At 40.9% G+C, this 24,053-nt stretch overlaps 1 protein-coding gene and 2 pseudogenes across 1 annotated transcript; 2 read left to right on the top strand and 1 right to left on the bottom strand.

The window, feature by feature from the left end:
- Positions 1-6,354: 6,354 nt before the first annotated feature.
- Positions 6,355-8,152, top strand: LOC129625552 (olfactory receptor 18-like). The gene has a single exon (XM_055544059.1). It carries the CDS (start codon positions 6,852-6,854, stop codon positions 7,677-7,679), a length of 828 nt encoding a protein of 275 aa, XP_055400034.1. The 5' UTR covers positions 6,355-6,851; the 3' UTR covers positions 7,680-8,152.
- A 10,083-nt stretch (positions 8,153-18,235) lies between these two features.
- On the top strand, positions 18,236-19,193 carry LOC129623705 (olfactory receptor 18-like; annotated as a pseudogene).
- Positions 19,194-22,107: 2,914 nt separating this feature from the next.
- Positions 22,108-23,604, bottom strand: LOC129625578 (60S ribosomal protein L7-like; annotated as a pseudogene).
- Positions 23,605-24,053: the final 449 nt, after the last annotated feature.

A 24,053-nucleotide genomic window follows, 5' to 3' on the forward strand; every position in this document is an offset into this window, starting at 1 on the left:
CTAATGTCCATCGAGTCAGTGATGCCATCCAACCAGCTCATCCTCTGTCATCCCCGTCTTCTCCCACCTTCAGTCTTTCCCAGCATCAGAGTCTTTTCAAATGAGTCAGTTCTTCACATCAGGTGGCCAAAGTATTGGAGTTTCCGCTTCAGCATCAGTCCTTCCAATGAATATTCAGGACTGATTTCCTTTTAGGATGGACTGGTTGGATCTCCTTGGAGTCCAAGGGACTCTCAAGAGTCTTCTCCAACAGCACAGTTCAAAAGCATCAATTCTTCGGCGCTCAGCTTCCGTCACAGTCCACCTCTCACATCAATACATGACCACTGGAAAAACCATAGCCTTGACTAGACAGACCTTTGTTGGCGAAATAATGTCTCTGCTTTTCAATATGCTGTCTAGGTTGGTCATAAGTTTCTTTCCAAGGAGTAAGCGTCTTTTAATTTCATGGCTTCAATCACCATCTGCAGTGATTTTGGAGCCCCCCAAAATAAAGTCAGCCACTGTTTCCACTCTTTCCCCATCTATTTGCCATGAAGTGATGGGACTGGATGCCATGCTCTTCGTTTTCTGAATGTTGAGCTTTAAGCCAACTTTTTCACTCTCCTCTTTCACTTTCATCAAGAGGCTCTTTGGTTCCTCTTCACTTTCTGCCATAAGGGTGGTGTCATCTGCATATCTGAGGTTAGTGATATTTCTCCCAGTAATCTTGATTCCAGCTTGTGCTTCCTCCAGCCCAGCATTTCTCATGATGTACTCTGCATATAACTTAAATAAGCAGAGTGACAATATATAGCCTTGACGTACTCCTTTTCCTATTTGGAACCAGTCTGTTGTTCCATGTCCAGTTCTAACTGTTGCTTCCTGACCAGCATACAGGTTTCTCAAGAGGCAGATCAGGTGGTCTGGTATTCCCATCTCTTTCAGAATTTTCCATAGTTTACTGTGATTCACACAGTCAAAGGCTTTGGCATAGTCAACAAAGCAGAAGTATATGTTTTTCTGGAACTCTCTTGCCTTTTCAATGATCCAGCGGATGTTGGCAATTTGATCTCTGGTTCCTCTGCTTTTTCTAAAACCAGCTTGACTATCTGGAAGTTCCTGGTACACATATTGTTTAAGCCTGGCTTGGATTATTTTGAGCATTACTTTACTAGCATGTGACATGAGTGCAATTGTGCAGTAGTTTGAGCATTCTCTGGCATTGCCTTTCTTAGGGATTGGAATGAAAACTGACCTTTTCCAGTCTTGTAGCCCCTGCTGAGTTTTCCAAATTTGCTGGCATATTGAATGCAGCACTTTCACAGCATCATCTTTTAGGATTTGAAATAGCTCAACTGATATTCCATCACCTCCACTAGCTTTGTTCATAGTTATGCTTCCTACAGCCCACTTGACTTCACATTCCAGGATATCGGGCTCTAGGTGAGTGACCATACCATCGTGATTATCTGGGTCATGAAGATCTTTTTTGTATAGTTCTTGTGTGTATTCTTGCCATGTCTTCTTAATATCTTCTGCTTCTGTTAGGTCCATACCATTTCTGTTCCTTATTGTGCCCATCTTTGCATGAAAAATTCCCTTGGCATCTCTAATTTTCTTGAAGAGATCTCTAGTCTTTCCCATTCTATTTCTTTGCATTGATCACTGAGGAAGACTTTCTTATCTCTCCTTGCTATTCTTTGGAACTCTGCATTCAAATGGGTGTATCTTTCTTTTTCTCCTTTACTTTTCACTTCTCTTCTTTTCACAGGTATTTGTAAGGCCTCCTCAGACAGCCATTTCAATTTTTTTGCATTTCTTTTTCTTGGGGATGGTCTTGATCTCTGTCTCTTGTACAATGTCACGTGCCAGGAGCCACCACGGGAGATCCCACCCATGACAAAGGTCATGCGGAAGAGACCTGACAGGAAAAAGCAGATCAGGCCTCAAGGGACCCCCTGAATCTGCTCAAGCATCCACCCCAAAACCAAAATCTGTCTGTCTTACTATTTTGTGCCTTTCACCAACTCTTCTGACATTAGCACACATGATTGTTCACAACTCCCCAACCTTGAAAGGCACGGGAAGCCAAAATATTCTAAAAGTCCTAATGAGCATAGAGTCCTTTAAGGGATGAAAAATTATTAGAATAGATAGTACTGGTAAAGGGCTTCATTATGGGCCAATGCTTGCTGCCAAGTTCCCATATCCCTTATCCATTGTGCACCTGGGAGTGCATTAGTTAACATAGTTGGAATGTAAGAAAAACAAGTAGCAGCCTTGGAATTAACCACATCAGACCTTTGAGCTAATTGGTTCTTTCTTTGTTGTGGCCCACTGCACCTTTGCTCCATGAAAATGTAACTCTGTTTAGCACTTTCTCAGGCTGGGAGAAATAAAGAAGAAACACTTTAAGGGAAAACAATTTTTCTGGCTGATCAGCCTTTGTAAAAAAAAAGGGGGGGGGGGTCATAAAATGTCCACAGGCCTCCAAGGCCAGAAGATATTGTACACAACATTGTTTATGGGAAAGGTATGTAGAAAAAATCCTGGTTTCGATAAAGACAAAACAGATGTAATGTTTGGGCTGACTCTGTATGACTTTGCATCTTTCATTTCCCTCTATGTACAAGTCAAGGTATAAAAGTTCCTTTTGAAAATAAAGTTATGGGCCTCGCACACCAAAGCTTGGTCTCCCCATGTCATTCTTTTTTTTCCCTTTCCCCTCCTTTTCTCTCTGTTCTTCTTTCAGGATGACTCCTTGGAACACAGGAGCTTTATTGGCTTTCTGTGTTAATCAAGGAAGATCAAGCCTCTGATCTCTCCACTTTGCTATCCTTATCGCCTAAGCCATCCTTAGGGTACCCCTGGATCCTGCTGGGGCTGGACCCCGGCAGTCATGAACCTCTGTTCATAGTTCATCAGGCACTTTATCAGATCTAGTCCCTTAAATCTATTTCTCACTTCTGCTGTATAATCATAAAGGGATTTGACTTAGGTCATACCTGAATGGTCTAATGGTTTTCCCTACTTTCTTCCATTTTAGTCTGAATTTGGCAATAAGGAGTTCATGGTCTGAGCCACAGTCAGCTCCTGCTCTTCTTTTTGCTGACTGTATAGAGCTTCTCCATCTTTGGCTGCAAAGAATATAATCAATCTGATTTTGGCGTTGACAGTCTGCTGATGTCCTTGTGTAGCGTCTTCTCCTGTGTTGTTGGAGAGGGTGTTTGTTATGACCAGTGTGTTCTCTTGGCAAAACCCTGTTAGCCTTTGCCCTGCTTCATTCTGTACTCCAAGGCCAATTTTGCCTGTTACTTCAGGTGTTTCTTGACTTCCTACTTTAGCATTCCAGTCCCCTATAATGAAAAGGACATCTTTTTTGGGTGTTAGTTCTAAAAGGTCTTCTAGGTCTTCATGGAACAACAGATTGGTTCCAAATAGGAAAAGAAGTACATCAATGCTATATATTGTCACCCTGCTCTTGTAACTTATATGCAGAATACATCATGAGAAATGGTGGGCTGGATGAAGCACAAGCTGGAATCAAGATTGCCAGGAGAAATATCACTAACCTCAGATATGCAGATGACACCACCCTTATGGCAGAAAGTGAATAAGAACTAAAGAGCCTCTTGATGAAAGTGAAAGAGGAGAGTGAAAAAGTTGGCTTAAAGCTCAACATTCAGAAAATAAAGATCATGGCCTCTGGTCCCATCACTTCATAGTAAATAGATGGGGAAACAGTGGAAACGGTGGCTGACTTTATTTCAGGGGGCTCCAAAATCACTGTAGATGGTGATTGCAGCCATGAAATTAAAAGACGCTTACTCCTTGGAAGGAAAGTTATGACCAACCTAGACAGCATATTAAAAGCAGAGACATTATTTCGCCAACAAAGGTCCTTCTAGTCAAGGCTATGGTTTTTTCAGTAGTCATGTATGCATGGGAGAGTTGGACCATAAAGAAGGCTGACCGCCGAAGAACTGATGTTTTTGAACTGTGTTGTTGGAGAAGACTCTTGAGAGCCCCTTGGACTGCAAGGAGATCCAACCAGTCCATCCTAAAGGAGATCAGTCCTGAGTGTTCATTGGAAGGATTGATGTTGAATCTGAAACTGCAATACTTTGGCCACCTGATGTGAAGACCTGACTCATTTGAAAAGACCCTGATGCTGGGAAAGAATGAGGGCAGGAGAAGAAGGGGACAACAGAGGATGAGATGGTTGGATGGCATCACCAACTCAATGGACATGAGTTTGGGTAAACTCCAGGAGTTGGTGGTGGACAGGGAGGCCTGGGGTGGAGGACGCATGGTGTGTGCATGGGGTCACAAAGGGTCGGACACAACTGAGCAATTGAACTGAACTGAACTGAGGTCTTCATAGAACTATTCAACTTCTGTTTCTTCAGCATTACTGGTCAGGGCATAGACTTGGATTACCATGATATTGAATGGTTTGCCTTGGAAATGAACAGAGATCATCTGTCATTTTTGAGAATGCATCCAAGTACTGCATTTCAGACTCTTTTGTAGACTATGATGGCTACTCCATTTCTTCTAAGGGATTCTTGCCCACAGTCGTAGATATAATGGTCATCTGAGTTAAATTCACCCATTCAAGTCCATATTTATTTCACTGATTCTTAGAATGTTGACGTTCACTCTTGCCATCTCCTGTTTGACCACCTCCAATTTGCCTTGATTCGTGGACCTGACATTCCAGGTTCCTGTACAATATTGCTCTTACAGCATCGGACCTTGCTTCCATCACCAGTCACATTCACAACTGGGTGTTGTTTTCACTTTGGTTCCATCTCTTCATTCTTTCAGAGTTATTTCTCCACTGATCTCCAGCAGCATATTGGGCACCTACCGATCTGGGGAGTTCATCTTTCAGTGTCCTACCTTTTTTCCTTTTCATACTGCTCATGGGGTTCTCAAGGCAAGAATACTGAAGTGGTTTGCCATTCCCTTCTCCAGCGGACCACATTCTGTCAGAACTCTCCACCATGACCCGTCCGTCTTGGGTGGCCCTACATGGCATGGCTCACAGTTTCATTGAGTTAGACAAGGCTATGGTCCATGTGATTAGATTGGTTAGTTTTCTTTGATTGTGGTTTTCAGTCTGTCTGCCCTCTGATGGAGAAGGATAAGAGGCTTATGGAAGCTTCCTGATGGGAGAGACTGACTGAGAGGAAAACTGAGTCTTGTTCTGATGGGCGGGGCTCTGCTTAATAAATCCTTAATCCAATTTTTTGTTGATGGGTGGAGCTGTGTTCCCCCCCTGCTATTTAGCTGGGGCCAAACTATGGTAGAGGTAATGAAGATAATGATGACTTCCTTCAAAAAATCCCATGCAGGTAGTGCTACACTCAGTGCCCCCAACCCTGAAGCAGGCCACCACTGACCCACACCTCTGCTGGAGACTCCTGGACACACACAGGCAAGTCTGGGTCAGTCTCTTGTTGGGTCACTGCTCCTTTCTCCTGGGTCCTGGTGCACAAGGTTCTGTTGTGCCCTCTGAGGATCTATTTCCCAGTCCTGTTTAAGTTCTGGCAGCTCTATGGTGAGGTTAATGGCAACCTCCTCCAAGAGGTTTTATGCCATACCCAAGTCTGCTGCATCCAGAGCCCTGTCCCTGTGGCAGTCCACTGCTGACCCATACCTCCACAAAGATGCTCAAACACAGTTCTGTCTCAGTCTCTGTGGGGGTCTCTGGGTCCTGGTGTGCACAAGGTTTGTTTGAGCCCTCTTAGCATCTCTGGCGGGAATGGGGTTTGATTCCAAATGCAAATTCGCCCCTCCTACCATCTTGCTGGGACTTCTCCTTTGCCCTTGGACGTGGAGTATCTCCTCACAGCCATTCCAGAGCCTACCACATTACTGGGGTTTCTCTGACCTTGGATGTGGAGTATCTCCTCTCAGGGGCTCGCTGCTCCAGCACACCACTCCAGCACCATATGCAATTAATTAAACAATATTCATTGAAATTTGAAGTCCACCAAAGATATGAAGTATATACTAAATGACTTCTAAAAGACAACTTTGATATTTGAGTAATCCCCATTTCATGAAGAGGGAAGACAGAAAATCAAAGATGATAAAACTCTGAATATCAAATAAACTGTGTTCTGATTATGAAAATTCATTTTTAATTTAGAATCCAGATGACATAGTTCTGCATTTCATAGATATTTGTAAATATTCTAAATTAAGGAAATATCTAGAATTGTATTTGAAGAAAATAAGATTTATATAAATGACATAATTTCTTTATATTTTAATAATTATATATTTTCTTAGAAGGAGAAGGGAATCTCTCATTCTGTTATTTCTTTAAAAGTAGGCTGTATTTAACTGAGATCATGGATGTACTGTCTCTAATGTTCTTGTTTTCTTTCACTTGTCATGAAGCTTTATAATCTAACAGTGTATAGACAAAAATGAATAACATAGAAGCCAATGAGGAAACGATTCTAAGACAGAATTTCTCACACTGAGAAATATTGCTGAAGGTGCTGTCACCCAGTTGTGTCCAACTCTTTGTGGCCCCATAAACTGTAACCCGCCAGGCTCCCTCATCCGTGGAATTCTCCAGGCAAGAACACTGGAGTGGGTTGCTCTTTCCTTTTCCAATTGCTGAAGGTCCTCGGATGTATACTCTTAGAAATGAATTGCTTGAATCCAAAATATGATGCAGGACTGCATGACGATTTACATATTTCCTATTTTTCCAGCCTTTTTTTCTTTTTCCAAAGGTGTCTGAGCTACACAGAACTGGAAATCTAACCAGTGTCTCAGAATTCTTCCTCCTGGGCCTCTCAGATGATCCAGAACTGCAGCCTTTGCTCTGGGTCCTGTTCCTGGCCATGTACCTGGTCACCATGCTGGGGAACCTGCTCATCATCTTGGCTGTAACCTCTGACTCCCACCTCCACAACCCCATGTATTTCTTCCTCTCCAACCTCTCCTTGGCTGACATCGGTTTTGCCTCCACCACGGTCCCCAAGATGATTGTGAACATCCTAACTCACAGCAGAGTCATCTCCTATGCAGGCTGCCTGACACAGATGTCTATTTTTATCCTTTTTGGATGTATGGATTGTCTGCTTCTTACTGTGATGGCCTATGACAGGTTTGTGGCCATCTGTCACCCACTACACTACACGGTCATCATGAACCCTCGCCTCTGCTGCTTCTTAGTTTTGGTGTCTTTTTTTCTTAGCCTTTCGGACTCCCAGGTGCACAATCTGATTGTGCTACAACTTACCTACTTTAAGAATGTTGACATTTCTAATTTCTTCTGTGAGCCTTCTCAGCTCCTCAAGCTTGCTTGTTCTGATACTTTCACCAATAACATAGTCACGTATTTTGATGGTGCCATTTTTGCTTTTCTACCTTTCTCAGGAATCTTTTTCTCTTACTACAAAATTCTTTCCTCCATTCTGAGAGTCCCATCAAGTAGGAGGTATAAAGCCTTCTCCACCTGTGCTTCTCATCTGGCAGTTGTTTGCTTATTTTATGGAACTGGCTTTGGTGTGTACCTCAGCTCAACCATCTCACAACCTCCCAGGCAGGGTGCAGTGGCCTCAGTGATGTACACTGTGGTCACCCCCATGCTGAACCCCTTCATCTACAGTCTGAGGAACAGACACATCAAAAGGACCATGTGGAGGTTTTCCAGAAAAATGTTCTAATCTCATTGCCTGTGTCACCCATTTGGAGTGTAGGTTGGAAAATGTAGCAACATTAACATCTGAAAATTCTACCTCTCTCATAATATCATTCTTGTAGCTCTTAGGGCCTGTCTCTCCTTGTTTTACACCTGAATATTACTTCTTTTGGTATGTTTTTAATGGGGCTGGGAGAGTATCCTGGGATTCTGTAGACATTAGAACTACTGCGTGACTGAATCTTATTATACCTAACGAGGAGTATCTAGCTTATCATGGTGATCCACATTCTAGAAAGATGAAAAAACTCCCTTTTTACAGATTTAAATATATATTTTTCCCAAAGCTGTTGTTTGTTTTCCAGTTGATTACTATGTTTTAATTTTTTGCATGCAGTCTATGTATGAAGATGCATGTCACTGCTTCTCAGCCTTGGCTTTTATCAAAATCATCTGGAAGGCTTAAAAATACTATTTCCCAACATTGTAAATCAACTATACTACAATAAAATAAATTTTAAAATATACTGACAACTGAGTCTCATTGCCAAAGATTCTGATTCAATTAGATTTGCATGTGTCCTGAGCTGAGGATATTTTTTTTTAATTTTCCTTATTTTTATTTATTTATTTTTGGCCACATGGTGTAAAATATGATGTCTTAATTCCTGCACTAGGGATTGAACTCATGCCCACTGCATTGGATAGCAGCCAAAAATAAATAAATAAATCTTAAACACACATACACACACAATATCACTTCACACTTGTCAGAATAGCTATTGTCTAAAGACAAGAGATATTTATTATCCACATAACACACACAGTGAAACAGCACAAATGAACTCAAATAACTGGCCAGTGTTGTATTTTTAGTATGTAGTGGAACTATGTCTTAATCCAGAACCCATGGTTTTTATCATTACACTATACTGCCTCCAGAGATCAGAGAATTCTGAAGTACCAGTTAGGAAAAGCAAGCTATGTGTGGTTGGTTAGGGAACTGCTAGGGTCAACTGGGGCTGAGACAGCATTGTGGGGTGACCTTCACTTGGCATCTACTAGGCAAGCAAAAGAAAGCTTTTCAACCATCCACAGAAATATTGAATGTGTTACAATATTACTTCTGTTTTATGTTTTGGTGAGGTATATGGGATCTTAGCTCCCCAACCAGGGATCAAACTCTCATCCCCTGCATTGGAAGGTGAGGTGTTAACCACTGGACTAGCAGAGAAGTCCCTCATTAGCTATTATGGAAGAACATTTGCACATGTAAATGAGGAAACCTACAAGAATATTAATTATGCATTTTATGATAATGCAAAAAATTGGAAATGTATTTAACTTACAGATTCAAACTGAATACAATTCTGCATCTTAGTGATTAAGAATGTTGGAGCTGAGGCTAGACTGCCTAGTTTGAATCCAGATATCCAGATACTACATTCAGAAAACTAAGAACATGGCTTCCAGTCCCATCACTTCATGGTAAATAGATGGGAAAACAGTGGAAATAGTGGCTGACTTTATTTTGGGGGGGCTCCAAAATCACTGCAGATGGTGATTGCAGCCATGAAATTAAAAGACGCTTACTCCTCAGAAGGAAAGTTATGACCAACCTAGACAGCATATTAAAAAGCAGAGACATTACTTTGTCAACAAAGGCCCATCTAGTCAAGGCTATGGCTTTTCCAGTAGTCATGTATGGATGTGAGAGTTGGGCTATAAAGAAGAATTGATGCTTTTGAACTGTGTTGTTGGAGAAGACTCTTGAGAGTCCCTTGGACTGCAAGGGCATCCAACCAGTCCATCCTAAAGGAAATCAGTCCTGGGTGTTCATTGGAAGGACTGATGCTGAAGCTGAAACTCCAATACTTTGGCCATCTGATGCGAAGAGCTGATTCATTTGAAAAGATCCTGATACTGGGAAAGATTGAGGGCAGGAGGAGACGGGGACAAGAGAGGATAAGATGGTTGGATGGCATCACCGACTCAATGGACATGAGTTTGGGTAAACTCCGGCAGTTGGTGATGGACAGGGAGGCCTGGCGTGCTGCAGTTCATGGGGTCACAAAGAGTCAGACACTACCGAGTGACTGAACTGAGCTGAACTGAACCCAGATACTAGTACAGTAAAAAATCTGCCTGCAATGCAGGAGACCAGGGTTTGATCCCTGGGTTGAGACGATCCCTTGGAGAAGGGAATGGCAACCCACTTCAGTATTCTTGCCTAGAGAATCCCAGGGACAGACGAGCCTGGTGGGCTACAGCCCATGCAGTTGCAGAGTCAGACATGACTGAGGGTCTAACACTTTCGCTAGACTATTAGCAATAGTGCCATGAGAGTCACTCAATCTTTTTCTCCTCAACCCAGTTTTATTGAGAGATAACTGACATACAGTATTGTATAAGTTTAAGATTTGACTTAACACATCAAAGGTTTGACTTAACACATGATTTGACTTCAACACATCATGAAACAATGACCATAATGGGTTTAGTGAATAACTTTCATCTCATATCAATAGAACATTAAAGAAACAGGAAAAAAAAAAAAAAAACACTTTTCTTTGTTGTGAGAACTCTTAGGATTTACTCTTTTATCAACTTTTATATATAATGTATAACAGTATTATCTTTGTACATGTTGTACATTACACCCCTAGAACTTAATTTTTTAACTTTTTATTGTGTATTGGGTTATAGTTGATTAACAATGTTATGATAGTTTCAGGTGGACAGCAAAGGGACTAGCCATATATATACATGTATCCATTCTCCCCCAAACTCCCATCCCATCCAGGTTGCCACATATCATTGTGCAGAGTTTCCTGTGATATACAGTAGAACTTTATTGGTTATCCATTTTAAGTATAGCAGTGTGCTTAGTAGCTTTATATTATAGTAGCTAAATTTTATAACTAAGAGTTTGTACTTTTTGACTACCTTCATCCAATTCTCTCTTCCCCAACTCCCACCTGGTAGCCACAAATTGTATTTATTTTTCTAGAGCTTGTATGTTTGTTTTTTGATGTATAATTGACCTACAATACTATGTTAGTTCCTGGTACACAATATAATGATTTAATATTTCTATACATTTCAAAATGACCATCATGCTAAGTCTAGTTGCCATCTGTCACCATACAAAGATATAACATAGTTATCAACTACATTTCCTACATGGTACATTTTATATCAGTGACTTATTTATTTTGTAAACTAAAACTTTGTACCTCTTAATGTCTTCACCTATTTCTATTCCCTTCTCCCCCTCTCTGTCAACCACCCATTTGTTCTCTATGCCTATGACTGTTTCTATTTAATTCTATTTACTTGTTTTGATTTTTAGATTCCACATATAAGTGAAATCACACAGTACTTTCCTTTCTCTGTTGGACTTATTTTACTTAGCATAATACCCTCTAGGTCCATTCACATTGTTGCAAATTGCAAGATAGAATTCTTTTTCATGGCTGAGTAATATGCTATTGTGTGTATAAATATACCATGTCTCTTTATCCATTCATCTGTTGATGGGCAGTTAGGCTTCTTCCATATCTTGGCTGTTGTAAATGATGCTACAATGAACATATGGGTGCAAATATCTTTTCATACTAGTGTTTTCATTTTCTTCCATATCCAGAAGTGGAATTGCTAGTGGTTCTATTTTTAATTTTTGAGGAGTCTCTATACTGTTTTCCATACTGGCTGCACCAATTTTATTCTCAAACAGAAGTGGAGGAGTGTTCCCTTTGCTCCATATCCTCATCACCATTTATATCTCATCTTTTGTGTAATAGCCATTCTGACAAGTCTGAAGTGATATCTCTCTGTGGTTTTGATTGGCATTTCCCTGATAATTAGTGGTGTTGAGCATTTTTCATGTGCCAGTTGATAATTTGTATATTGTATTTTGAAAATGTCTATTCACATTTTTTGCCCAGTTTTAAATTACTTTTTTTTCTTTGTTTGTTTCCACTCTATCAATATTTTATTGTGTTACAAGGAGAGATAGACTGTGAAAAGGGAAAAAACACAATGATAAATAATTTCAGATGATATACTTCCACTCTAGAAAAACGGGCTTCCCTGATGACTTAGCTGGCAAAGAATCCACCTGCAATGCGGAAGACCTGGATTTGATCCCTGGGTTGGGAAGATCCCCTGGAGAAGGGAATGGCTACCCCCTCCAGTATTCTGGCCTGGAGAATTCCATGGACTGTCTAGCCCATGGGATCACAAAGAGTCAGACACGACTGAGCAACTTTCACTAAAAATAAACAACTAGAGACATTCTTCGAATAGAGTGGTGGACAATGGAAATATACAATTCAATTATTTTCTACAATGCAAGTATAAAATAATTTTAGCAATAAATAAAACAAGGTTATAACTTAAAATAGCAACAAAATATTACTAAGGACTAAACCCCACAATGAATTAGAAGGACTTAGATTAAGAAAAGTGTGAAGCTCTCCTTGGTCATATCAAAGTGTTCAAACATGGATCGATTGTCAGATTTTAGCATGGTAAATGTTAACAACAAATATCCCAATATTCCTGATATTATTTCATCATTGAGGCAGTTTCAGTACTCAATATTGCAATTGAATTTTTAGCTGAGAAAATAACAAGTCTGAACTTTATAGCAAGGGCCTTCCTTTTGGATATGTGATGAGAGCAGGCCAAGTGAACTTCCCCCTTGGAAGGGGTAGGGCTCAGAGTAACTGAGTTGACAGACACTGATTTTCTTGTGGTTCTCCAAAGATTGTGAAGTCTTCAGGGAATGCAGTTCATGGATCAGTCTGGCTAATTAGGAGCTCTGTGTATCAAGCTTTCAAGGCCACAAAACTGTAAAGAGTCAGCCTGTGTCTCCAGCCCTTCAGGTTGTGGGTCCATGTCCAGCAGGCTCCACACCTGTGTCTCCTCCCAGAGTAATCATCTCCAACAGGAGGCTCTGGCTGGAGTCTATCTTTCTGCCAATTCTGAGGCTGGAGCTTCAGCCATCATTGCTCACCAGGCAGAGAGGAGTGGCAGACTCACTGCCCTTGGTCATGGACCAGCAGGGTCTTAGCACAGCCCAATGAGTGCGATGGAGACAGTGGATGGAGGAAAGATTTCAGGACTTTTGTTTCCTCATTGTCACAGCAAACAAAAGAATTGCAATTGACAGATGGTAATGAGAGGGTAACAGGCAGGAAAGCCAGGGGTCTCCAAATGAAGGAAATAGGCTGCAAATGTCAGACATTTTTTTTATCTCTCTCTTAAGCAGCAGGAGGAAACAAACTAGTGATATATTTTTTCCCCTTCTCCATACAAATCTAAAAAAGAGGTTTATCTTAAAATACTGTGTTGCCATAATGACACCTGTTTCCACCTGAACTTAACTATTCTCAAGCCTTGAGCTAACCAATGCATTTTTCTTATGGAAATATTTGTCTTAAGCTATGTTAATGTACTATGCATTTACCCCAAACTCTGTCTTCAAGTCAGTTCTGCCTACAGGCTCAGAATTGACTTGACAAACCAGTATGTTATACTCAGACATTGTTCTCCTAATCTATGTAAATGAAAGTATTTGTATGGTAATCTGCCTTTCTACAAGATTCAAGTCAATCGTTTTATGGCCCGGGATGACTCGTCTGGTGCCAAGATTATCCCAAAATACATCTTGTGGGTGAGGGGCCTGGTACCATTCTCTGAGTTTTAAGACATTCCTGTCTTTCATTAACAAACTGTAGTAACTATATAACATCCAGCTTAAGACTAGCAGGTGGGTATTCTTTCTGCCCCCTTCTGATGTCTATGTCAGAAGCTTTCTCTATCTCCTTTATACTTTAATAAAACTTTGTTACACAAAAGCTCTGAGCAATCAAGCCTCGTCTCTGGCCTCGGATTGAATTCTTCTTCTCCGGAGGCCAAGAATCCCGGCGTTTTTCATGGTTCAGCAACAACCTTTCAGTAGTACACCAGTATGCAAAGTTTCGGCTCCAGGCACTATGACATTTATGTCCTTGGTTCTGGTGGGGTTCTAAGAACTCTCATTCGGAGTTTTGCTTTCCTCCCACGCTGGTTCTAGTTCCCATAGGCATGACCCCCTTGATAGCAGGAATGGTCCCTCTAAACTGTCCCTAAGTACCCCAAAATCATAAAGTGAGGATGAGGATGAAAACAGCAAACATGGTATCATGATTTTTCATTGAGGATTTCCTAAGTGCCAGGCTCTGAGCTAAGTGTTCCACGTATTTTGTTTCATTTCATCTGCATAATTATCACCAAGAAATAGGAATGAATATAATTGTCATTTTATGGGTGAACAAGGGAGCATATCATTTAAATATAACTTGTATTAGATCATGGGTATAATAGGAGTGAATTCAGGTTTGAATCCAGGCATTTAGACTCCAGACATGGGACATTTAGCCAGAATTCTTTCCTCTTACTTTATTTACTGGTCACTTCCAGCAAAGATTCCATGTTCACCATCCTCTCTCCTTTGGAGGCTCCTGGTAGACCTCAGTGAAGGGTAAGTGGTGCTCTTGCTGCATTGGCTCTAGGAAGGATAGCTGAGATCAAGGTAGGGCTCGTAGAAGGATCACAATATTATAATTTAGCACAGATCTCTCTCTTGCTCTTGCTTCTAGATTTCGCTTCTTTCACTCCCTCCTTCATCCATATATACTTTAATAGATCTACAGGTAATTATAAGGATTACAATGCTCAATCCAGAGTGAGAGCCACTGGTCTAAGCACTTTATTATTTAATTTCTTACAACCACCCTGCAAAGTTGGTTCCATTTTAATCCCCATTTGTAGATGAAGAAAATGATCCAGGTGTTTATTCTCTTTCACATTTTCTCAAATAAAATCATGTTGTTTCCTGACAGGAGAAAGGAAGTCCTAAGTTGCCTGTAGGAAGCAGGTTTAAGGACAATTGGAACCCCTTTAATCAGGAAGGATTGATATGGAAAGTTCTTAAATATATTAAAGAACACTGGGTTTCAGATGTAACTTAGGGGCTTCCCTGGTTGTAGAATGCTATGCTAAGTCACTTCAGTTGTGTCCGACTCTGTGCGACCCCATAGACGGCAGCCCACCAGGCTCCCCCATCCCTGGGATTCTCCAGGCAAGAACACTGGAGTGGGCTGCCATTTCCTTCCCCAATCCCTGGTTGTAGAAACTGAATATTAAATAAGAGGGTTGGTTTGATGAGGAAACAGTGCTCCACACATTTTAGAGTTAGAAGCATGTTTAAATGTCCAGATGAACAAGCTGGGCTTAGAAAAGGCAGAGGAACCAGAGATCAGATTGCCAACATCTGTTGGATCATAGAAAAAGCAAAGGAATTCCAAAAAAAAAAAAATATACTTCATTGACTACACAAAAGCCTTCTTGTGAATCACAACAAACTGTGGAAAAATCCTAAAGAGATAGGAATACCAGGCCAACTTACCTGTCTCCTGAAAAATCTTTATACAGGACAAGAAGCAACAGTTAGAACCAGATACGGAACAATGGACCAGTTCAAAATTGGGAAAGGATGAAACAAGGTTGTATACTGTTACTCTAACTTAAATGCAGAGTACATCATGCAGGCTGGAATGAAGATTGCCAGGAGAAATATCAACAACCTCAGATATGCAGATGATACTACTTTAATGGCAGGAAGTGAAGAGCAACTAAAGAGCCTCTTGATGAGGGTGAAAGAGAAGAGTGAAAAACCTGACTTAAAACTCAATTCAAAGAACCAAGATCATGACATCTGGTCCCATCACTGCATGACAAATAGAAGGGGGGAAAGTGAAAGCAGTGACAGACTTTATTTTCTTGGGCTCCAAATCACTGTGGATGATGACTGCAGCCACAAAATTAAAAGACACTTGTTCCTTGAAAGGAAAGCTATGACAGTGTATCAAAAAGCAAAGACATCACTTTGCCAACAAACTTGTGTATAGTCAAAGCTATGATTTTTCCAGTAGTCATGTACAGATGTGAGAGTTGGACCATAAAGAAAGCTGATCACCAAGAATTGATGTTTTTGAATTCTGGTGTTGGAGGAGACTCTGAAGCATCCCTTGGACTGCAAGGAGATCCAACCAGTCAATCCTAAAGGAAATCAACCCTGAATATTCATTGGAAGGACTGATCCTGAAGTTGAAGTTCCAATACTTTGGCCACCTAATACGAAGAGCCAACTCATTGGAAAAGACTTTGATGCTGGGAAAGACTGAAGGCAAAGGAGAAGGGGACATCAGAGGATGAGATGGTTAGATAGCATCACTGACTCAATGGATATGAGTTTGAGTGAACTCTAAGAGATAGTGGAGGACAGGGAAGCCTGGCATGCTGCAGTCCATGGGGTGGCAAAGAGTTAGACACAACTTAGTAACTGAACAGCAACAACAACCAGGTCACTACATAATGGAAACAAGAAAAACAGAAAGCAATCTCAAACATAAGACTGTCCCTGAAGTTGTATAAAGTTTATAAAAACAACTGCATAACAAGCTTAGTATTAGAATTAATATTTGAAAAGACTTTTAAAAGACACCTTACATACCGAAGTGAGCACTTATTTTCATGGAGGATGGCTATTAGAAAACCAAATAATGATGAAAATCCATGGAGATGACTATGCTATCAAAATTCTGATGAAGTACATTTGACTTTAATTTAGAATATACATAAGGTTATAAGGTGTTTATATATATTCTAAATTAAGGGAATTTCTTGCACTACATTTGGATAAGCCATGTTTGACTACTTTCTAGTGTCTTTTAATTGGAGTGGGTTTTTTTGTTTTTTTCTTGGCCATGTCACTCGAGGGATCTTATTTCCCCAGCCAGGGATTAATTCTGGCCCACAGCAGTGAAAATGTTGTGTCCTAACCAATGGACTATCAGAGAATTCCCAGAAGAGGTGTGTGTGTGTGTGAGTGAGTGAATGAGTGAGTGTGTGTGTGTGTGTGTGTGTGTGTGTGTGTGTGTGTGGTGGGTTTTTTTTTTTTAACAGAGAAAGATATTTCATTCTTTTTAACTTTTTATTTTTAATTGCAGAATAATTGCTTTACAATGTTGTGTTAGTTTCTGCTGTACAACAAAGTGAATCAGCCATAAATATACATATATCCTCTTCCTCTGAAGCTCTCTCCCACTCCTCATCCCATCCCACCCCTTTGGGTCTTCACAGAACACCAAGCTGCACTCCCTGTGCTATACAGCAGCTTCCCACTAGCTAGCTATTTTCATAGGGTAATGTATATGTTTCAACGCTACTTTCTCAACTCGTTCCACCTTCTCCTTCCCTTTTCAATTTTTAAAAATTGAAGTATTATTGATTTACAGTGTTGTGTCATTCTCTGCTGTACAGCAAAGTGACTCAGTTATACACATATGCATATTTTTATATTCTTTTCCATTATGGCTTATCACAGGATACTGAATATAGTACCTGTGCTATGTATTAAACCTTGTTGTTTCAGTTCAGTTCATTTGCTCAGTTGCGTCTGACTCTGCAGCCCCATGGACTGCAGCATGCCAGGCCTCTCTGTCCATCAGCAACTCCCAGAGTTTACTCAAACTCACGTCCATTGAGTTGGTGATGCCATCCAACCATCTCATTCTCTGTCCCCTTCTCCTCCGACTTTCAATCTTTCCCAGCATCAAGGTCTTTTCAAATGAGTCATTTCTTAGCATCAGGTGGCCAAATTATCGGAGTTTCAGCTTCAGCATCAGTCCTTCCAATGAATATTCAGGACTGATTTCCTTTAGGATGGACTGGTTGGATCTCCTTGCAGTACAAGGGACTCTCAAGAGTCTCCTCCAACACCACAATTCAAAAGCATCATCCATTCTAAATGTACTAGTTTGCATCTACCAACCCCAAACTCCCAGTCCATCCCTCTGCTTAGCCCCATCCCCTTTGGCCACCACGAGTCTGTTCTCTATGTCTGTGAATCTATTTTTGTTTTGTAGATAGGCTTATTTGTGCCAAATTTTATATTCCACACATAACTGATACCCTATGGTGTTTGTCTTTTTCTGACTTACTTCACTTGGTATGATAATCTCTAGTTGTACCCATGTTGCTGCAAATGGCAATATTTTAGTTTTTTATGGCTGAGTAGATTTCCACAGTATATATGTACCATATCTTCTTCATCCATACATTATTTATCTATTCATCTGTCAATAGACATTTATGTTGCTTCTATGTTTTGGCCACTGTGAATAGTGCTGCTATGGATATAGACATGCATATAAGAAACATATTTCTTATTCCATATATTTCTTTCAAAGGTGGCAACTGATATTCTACTGTGTTCATGATTAATTCTATTGGCTCCTTCTTTATGACAATTTGGCCTATTGTCTGTAAAATGACTGTACATAGAAACAGGTAAATAGCCAAGACATCAGTGAGAAAAGAGTTGTAAGAGAAAATAAGTTTGCCAGAACTAAGAAATATCACTGAAGTTACTGGAATGTATGATCCTCAAGTGTGAATGCTTTGACTTGCTTGAATCTAACAAAAAGTGCTGACTCCTTGTTTGCTTGTCTCATTTATTTGAAACCTCTTTTCCTTTCTAGGAGGTGTCTAAGCCACATGGGCCCAGAGAATGTTAACACTTGTCTCAGAATTCCTCCTCATGGACCTCTCAGATGATCCAGAACTGCAGCCCCTCCTCTTTAGCCTCTTCCTGTCCATGTACCTGATCACTGTGCTTGGGAACCTGCTCATCATCCTGGCCTTCATCTCTGATTCTCACCTCCACACCCCCATGTACATCTTCCTTTCCAGCCTGTTCATGACTGACATTGGCTGCACCTCTACCACTGTCCCCAAGATGATTGTGGACATTCAAACTCACAGCAGACTCATCTCTTACATGAGCTGCCTGACCCAGATGTCTATTTTTATCCTTTTTGGATGTTTGGATAATCTAGTCCTGATTGCCATGGCCTATGACTGGTTTGTGTCCATCCGTCACCCTCTGCACTGCACGGTCATCATGAACCCACGCCTCTACAGCCTGCTGGTTTTGGTGTCATTTTTCATCAGCCTTTTGGCTTTCCTTCTTCATAGTTTGATGGTGTTAGAACTTACCTTCTTCCTGGATATGGAAATTCCTCATTTCTTCTGTGACCCTGCTCAGCTCCTTAGCCTTGCCTGTTTTCAAATCCCCAGCAGTAACATATTAATCTATTTTATTGGTGCTATTTTTGGTGGTTTTCCATTCACAGAGATCCTCTTCTCTTATACTCACATTGTTTCCTCTATTCTGAGAGTCCCTTCAACAGGTGGGAAGTATAAACCCTTCTCCACCTGTGGCTGTCACCTGGCAATCATGTGTTTATTTTATGGAACAGGCATTGGGGTGCATCTCAGTTCTACTGTCTCATCTTCTCCCAGGGACAGTGCAGTGGCCTCAGTGATGTACACTGTGGTCACCCCCATGCTGAACCCCTTTGTTTACAGCCTGAGGAACAGGGACATCAAGAGGGCCATGTGGGGGCTCCTCAGCAAAACAACCTAATCTCAACATCTGTGCATCTTGTTTGCATAGGTTAGAAGAGCCAGTAAAAACAACAGTTGGAATTCAAAGTTGGTTCTATGATTTTGTAGCTCTTGTGCCTTTCAAAACTTAACAATGTTTCCAATCAGTTTGTTGCTTCATTTGGTATATTTTGATGGTGACTGCAGCCATGAAATTAAAAGACGCTTACTCCTTGGAAGAAAAGTTATGACCAACCTAGATAGCATATTCAAAAGCAGAGACATTACCTTGCCAACAAAGGTCCATCTAATCAAGACTATGGTTTTTCCAGTGGTCATGTATGGATGTGAGAGGTGGACTGTGAAGAAAGCTGAGCGCCGAAGAATTGATGCTTTTGAACTGTGGTGTTGGAGAAGACTCTTTGGAGTCCCTTGGACTGCAAGGAGATCAACCAGTCCATTCTAAAGGAGATCAGCCCTGGGTGTTCTTTGGAAGGAATGATGCTGAAGCTGAAACTCCAGTACTTTGGCCACCTCATGCGAAGAGTTGACTCATTGGAAAAGACTCTGATGCTGGGAGGGATTGGGGGCAGGAGGAAAAGGGGACGACAGAGGATGAGATGGCTGGATGGCATCACCGACTCGATGGACGTGAGTCTGAGTGAACTCCAGGAGTTGGTGATGGACAGGGAGGCCTGGCGTGCTGCGATTCATGGGGTCACAAAGAGTCGGACATGACTGAGTGACTGAACTGAACTGAACTGAATGGGATTAAGGGATTATTGTGGGATCCTATCATTATAATCACTGCATGATTGAATCATGTTATAGCTATAGACTCTATTTATTTCTTTTTTTTTTTTTTAGTTAGTTTAATTGGAAGCTAATTACAATATTGCAGTGGCTTTCGCCATACATCGACATGAATCAGCCACAGGTGTACACGTGTCCCCCATCCTGAACCCCCCTCCCACCTTCCTCCCCATCCCATCCTTCAGGGTCATCCCAATGCACTGGCCCTGAGTGTCCTGTCTCATGCATCAAACCTGGACTGGTGATCTATTTCATATATGGTAACATACACGTTTCAATGCTATTCTTTCAAATCATCCCACCCTCACCTTCTCCCACAGAGTCCAAAAGCCTATTCTTTATCTCTGTGTCTGTTTTGCTGTCTCACATATAGGGTTATCATTACCATCTTTCTAAATTCCATACATATGCGTTAGTATACTGTACTGGTGTTTTTCTTTCTGGCTTACTTCACTCTGTATAATAGGCTCCAGTTTCATCCACCTCATTAGAATTGATTCAAATGCACTCTTTTTAATAGCTGAGTAATATTCCATTGTGTATATGTACCACAGCTTCCTTATCCATTCATCTGCTGATGGACATCTAGGTTGCTTCCATGTCCTAGCTATTTGTAAACAGTGCTGCAATGAACATTGGGGTACATGTGTCTCTTTCAATTCTGGTTTCCTCAGTGTATATGCCCAGCAGTGGGATTGCTGGGTCATATTGCTGGACCCAGACATCCTGGAGACATGTAAAAATCCTTAACAATTAAAATCTTCAATCCTTAGGGAAGGGATATAGGTATACACATACCTGATTCACCATGTTGTACAGCAGAAACTCACACAAAATTGTAAAGCTACTATACTCTAATTAAAAAATAAAATTTAAAAATCTGCAATTCTTTCCAAAATTCATGTCTATTGTCCACAGAACCGTTGTATCTTTCATATCTGCTTATGCATGTTGTGTGTAACACCCATGTAATTGGTCCTCAACTTTGGTTTCATATTAGACTCACCTGGGAGTCTTTAAAAAATATTGGTGACAGCTTCTCAAAATAGATTATGATTTAATTAGACTGAGTTGCATTCTTAGCATAGGATTTTAAAATGATCCCAGTTGATTTTCATGCTGAGTTTGGGAACTAATGATATAATCACATTTTGTTCAAAGACTGTTGTTGTTCAGTCACTCAGTCATGTCCAACCCTTTGTGACCCCATGGACTGCAGCACACCAGGCCTCCCTGTCCTTCACCATCACCCAGAGCTTGCTCAAACTCATATCCATTGAGTTGGTGATGTCATCCAATCATCTCATCCTTTGTCATCCCCTTCTTCTCCTCCCTTCAATCTTTCCCAGAATCAGGGTCTTTTCCAATGAGTTGGCTCTTCAGAGCTTCAGCTTCAGCATCAGGCTTACCAATGGATATTCAGGGTTGATTTCTTTTAGGATTGATTGGTTTGATCTCCTTGCTGACTGAGGGACTCTCAAGAGTCTTCTCCAACACCACAACTGAAAAGCATCAACTCCTGGGCGCTCAGCCTTCTTTATGGTCCAACTCTCACATCCATACAAGACTACTGGAAAAAAACCAGAGCTTGGACTATACAGACCTTTGTCAGCAAAGTAATGTCTCCGTTTTTTAATATAGCAGAGGTTTATCATAGCTTTTCTTCCAAGGAGCAAGCATCTTTCAATTTCACAGCTGCAGTCACCATCTGCAGTGATTTTGGAGCCCAAGAAAATAAAGTCTGACTGGTAGGTTTGGATCCTTTAGTGTTCATGAGCAGATGCTGAAGTTCTTAGAGTCATACTAGCTCACAAGAAGGATGATCTGAGAAAGTTTACCTTAGAAATAGGCCATGTTATGTTCCCCGACATTCCTGATATTTCTTTACATATATTTGCTTTCCATACCATAAAACCTGTTGCTTGTGCTCATTAATAAGATATTGTCACCTTGCTCTGAATTCAGCCTTCTGTACTTTACTTCAGCAAAGGCTAACTCTTTTCTTTACTAGTAATAGGATCTTTGTGTTTTTATTATTTAGTCACTAAGTCGTGTCTGACTCTTGTGACCTGAGAGTCTGCTAGGCTCCTCTGTCCATGGGATTTCCCAGGCAAGAATACTGGAGTGAGTTGCCATCTCCTCCTCCAGGGGATCTCCCCAATCCAGGGATCAAATCAACATCTCTTATGTCTCCCACAAATCCTCTTTTGAGTACAGTTGACCCTTGAATATGGGTATGAACTGTACAGGTCCAGTTATTCAGACTACAACACTACACATTTGGATGGTTGAATCTGAGAATACAAAATCACTTATATGAAGGGTTGAATGCAATAATACATGGATTTTCTCCTGCTCAAGGTCAGTGCCCCTCCCTGCAGCACTGTTCAAGGGTCAACTGCAGTAACACACGTTAAAAGTGTGAATTCTGAATCCAGGCAGATTTTAGCTGCCAGTTGTGACGTTGGGCAAACTCAGTTTCTCTGCCTCAATCTCCCCATCTATGAAATGTGGATAATGACAACATCTATCTCAAAGGTTTTGTTTTGTTTTTTTAATTTGTTTCAATTGTTTATTAACTGAGGAGATTATAAAAAATAATCCTGGTAGATACCTTAATTCATCCTTCCAATAAGCCTGTTGATCTGGTCTTCCCTGTTGCCAGCATCTCCACCTTCTACAAAATGACTGGTCTTATTCTTCATTCCACCTCGTGGAGAAGACAATTTAAAGGGCCACAGGAAATCGTTTGCTTCTTTGAAATGTTTTCTAATGGTATAGATCTCATGAATCAAATCCTCCATGCAGAAGATGCCATATTTCCCAAGAGATCGAGCAATCAACACGTTACCTGTCAGGGCAATTTGCTTCTTGCTGATTTTTCCATAACCATGTTTGTATTTCAATTCATTTATGGACTTCAGATTTGGGTACCCCCATGCAATGTATCAGAGAAGGCAATGGCATCCCACTCCAGGACTCTTGCCTGGAAAATCCCATGGACGGAGGAGCCTGGAAGGCTGCAGTCCATGGGTCGCTGAGGGTCGGACATGACTGAGCGACTTCACTTTCACTTTTCACTTTCATGCATTGGAGAAGGAAATGGCAACCCACTCCATTGTTCTTGCCTGGAGAATCCCAGGGACGGGGCATCCTGGTGGGCTGCCGTCTATGGGGTCGCATAGAGTCAGACACGACTGAAGTGACTCAGCAGCAGTATGCAATGTATGACTCCACAATTCTCAGCATGTTAACTGAAGCCTTGTTGAGCTTCACAAAGGTGCCATTGAAGATCTGCCAGAGACAAAGGAGCTGTAGCACCTTTCAAACATTTGGGCTCATGTCGTTGACACCTCTGATCCTGATGACAAATGCCAATATGGGTTCTGCTGGTACATAGAAGTTGCCAGCTTTTTGTTCCATCCTAGCCATTCGAATTTCAATTATGTACATCTGTATGTATTCCTTGTGGTAATGCTTAGCTTTTTCATAGATAAGCTTCCTCCTTGCCTTTCGAAGCATCTCTTGGGCAAACTTCTTTCTCAGGTGCTTGATCTTAAGCTCTGTGAAATTCTTTTGCTTTGTCTTAAGGGTTTCAGGCACAGTAGGAACCTTTTTTTTTTTTTTTCTCTTCTGCACACTTCATGGTTCCAGCTGGAAAAGAGCTATCTCAAAACTTTTGTGTGAAGAGTTAAATGCATTGGAGCTATAAAGTATTTCAAAGAGTTCCCTGCACAGAGTAACAAACAGTTCAATAAACCATAACTATTTCAGTTGAATCAAACTATTAATATGCATATATTGCTAACAATGAGCTGTATGTATTGGTCTCATTTTTTTTTAATTGGAGTATAGTTGCTTTACAATGTTGTATTAGTTTCTACTGTACAGAAAAATGAATCAGTATTACATGTACCTACTTCCTTCCCATTCAGGTCACCACAGTGCATTAAGTAGAGTTCCCTGTGTCATACAGTAGGTTATCTATTTTATACACAGTATAAGTAGTATATATGTGTCAATATCAGTCTCCCAATTCCTCCCACCCCACTGTTTCCCCTTGGTACCCATATATTTGTTCTCCACA

The sequence above is a fragment of the Bubalus kerabau genome, chromosome 1 (genome assembly GCF_029407905.1).
Source record: "Bubalus kerabau isolate K-KA32 ecotype Philippines breed swamp buffalo chromosome 1, PCC_UOA_SB_1v2, whole genome shotgun sequence".
In the NCBI taxonomy this organism is placed as follows: Eukaryota; Metazoa; Chordata; class Mammalia; order Artiodactyla; family Bovidae; genus Bubalus; species Bubalus kerabau.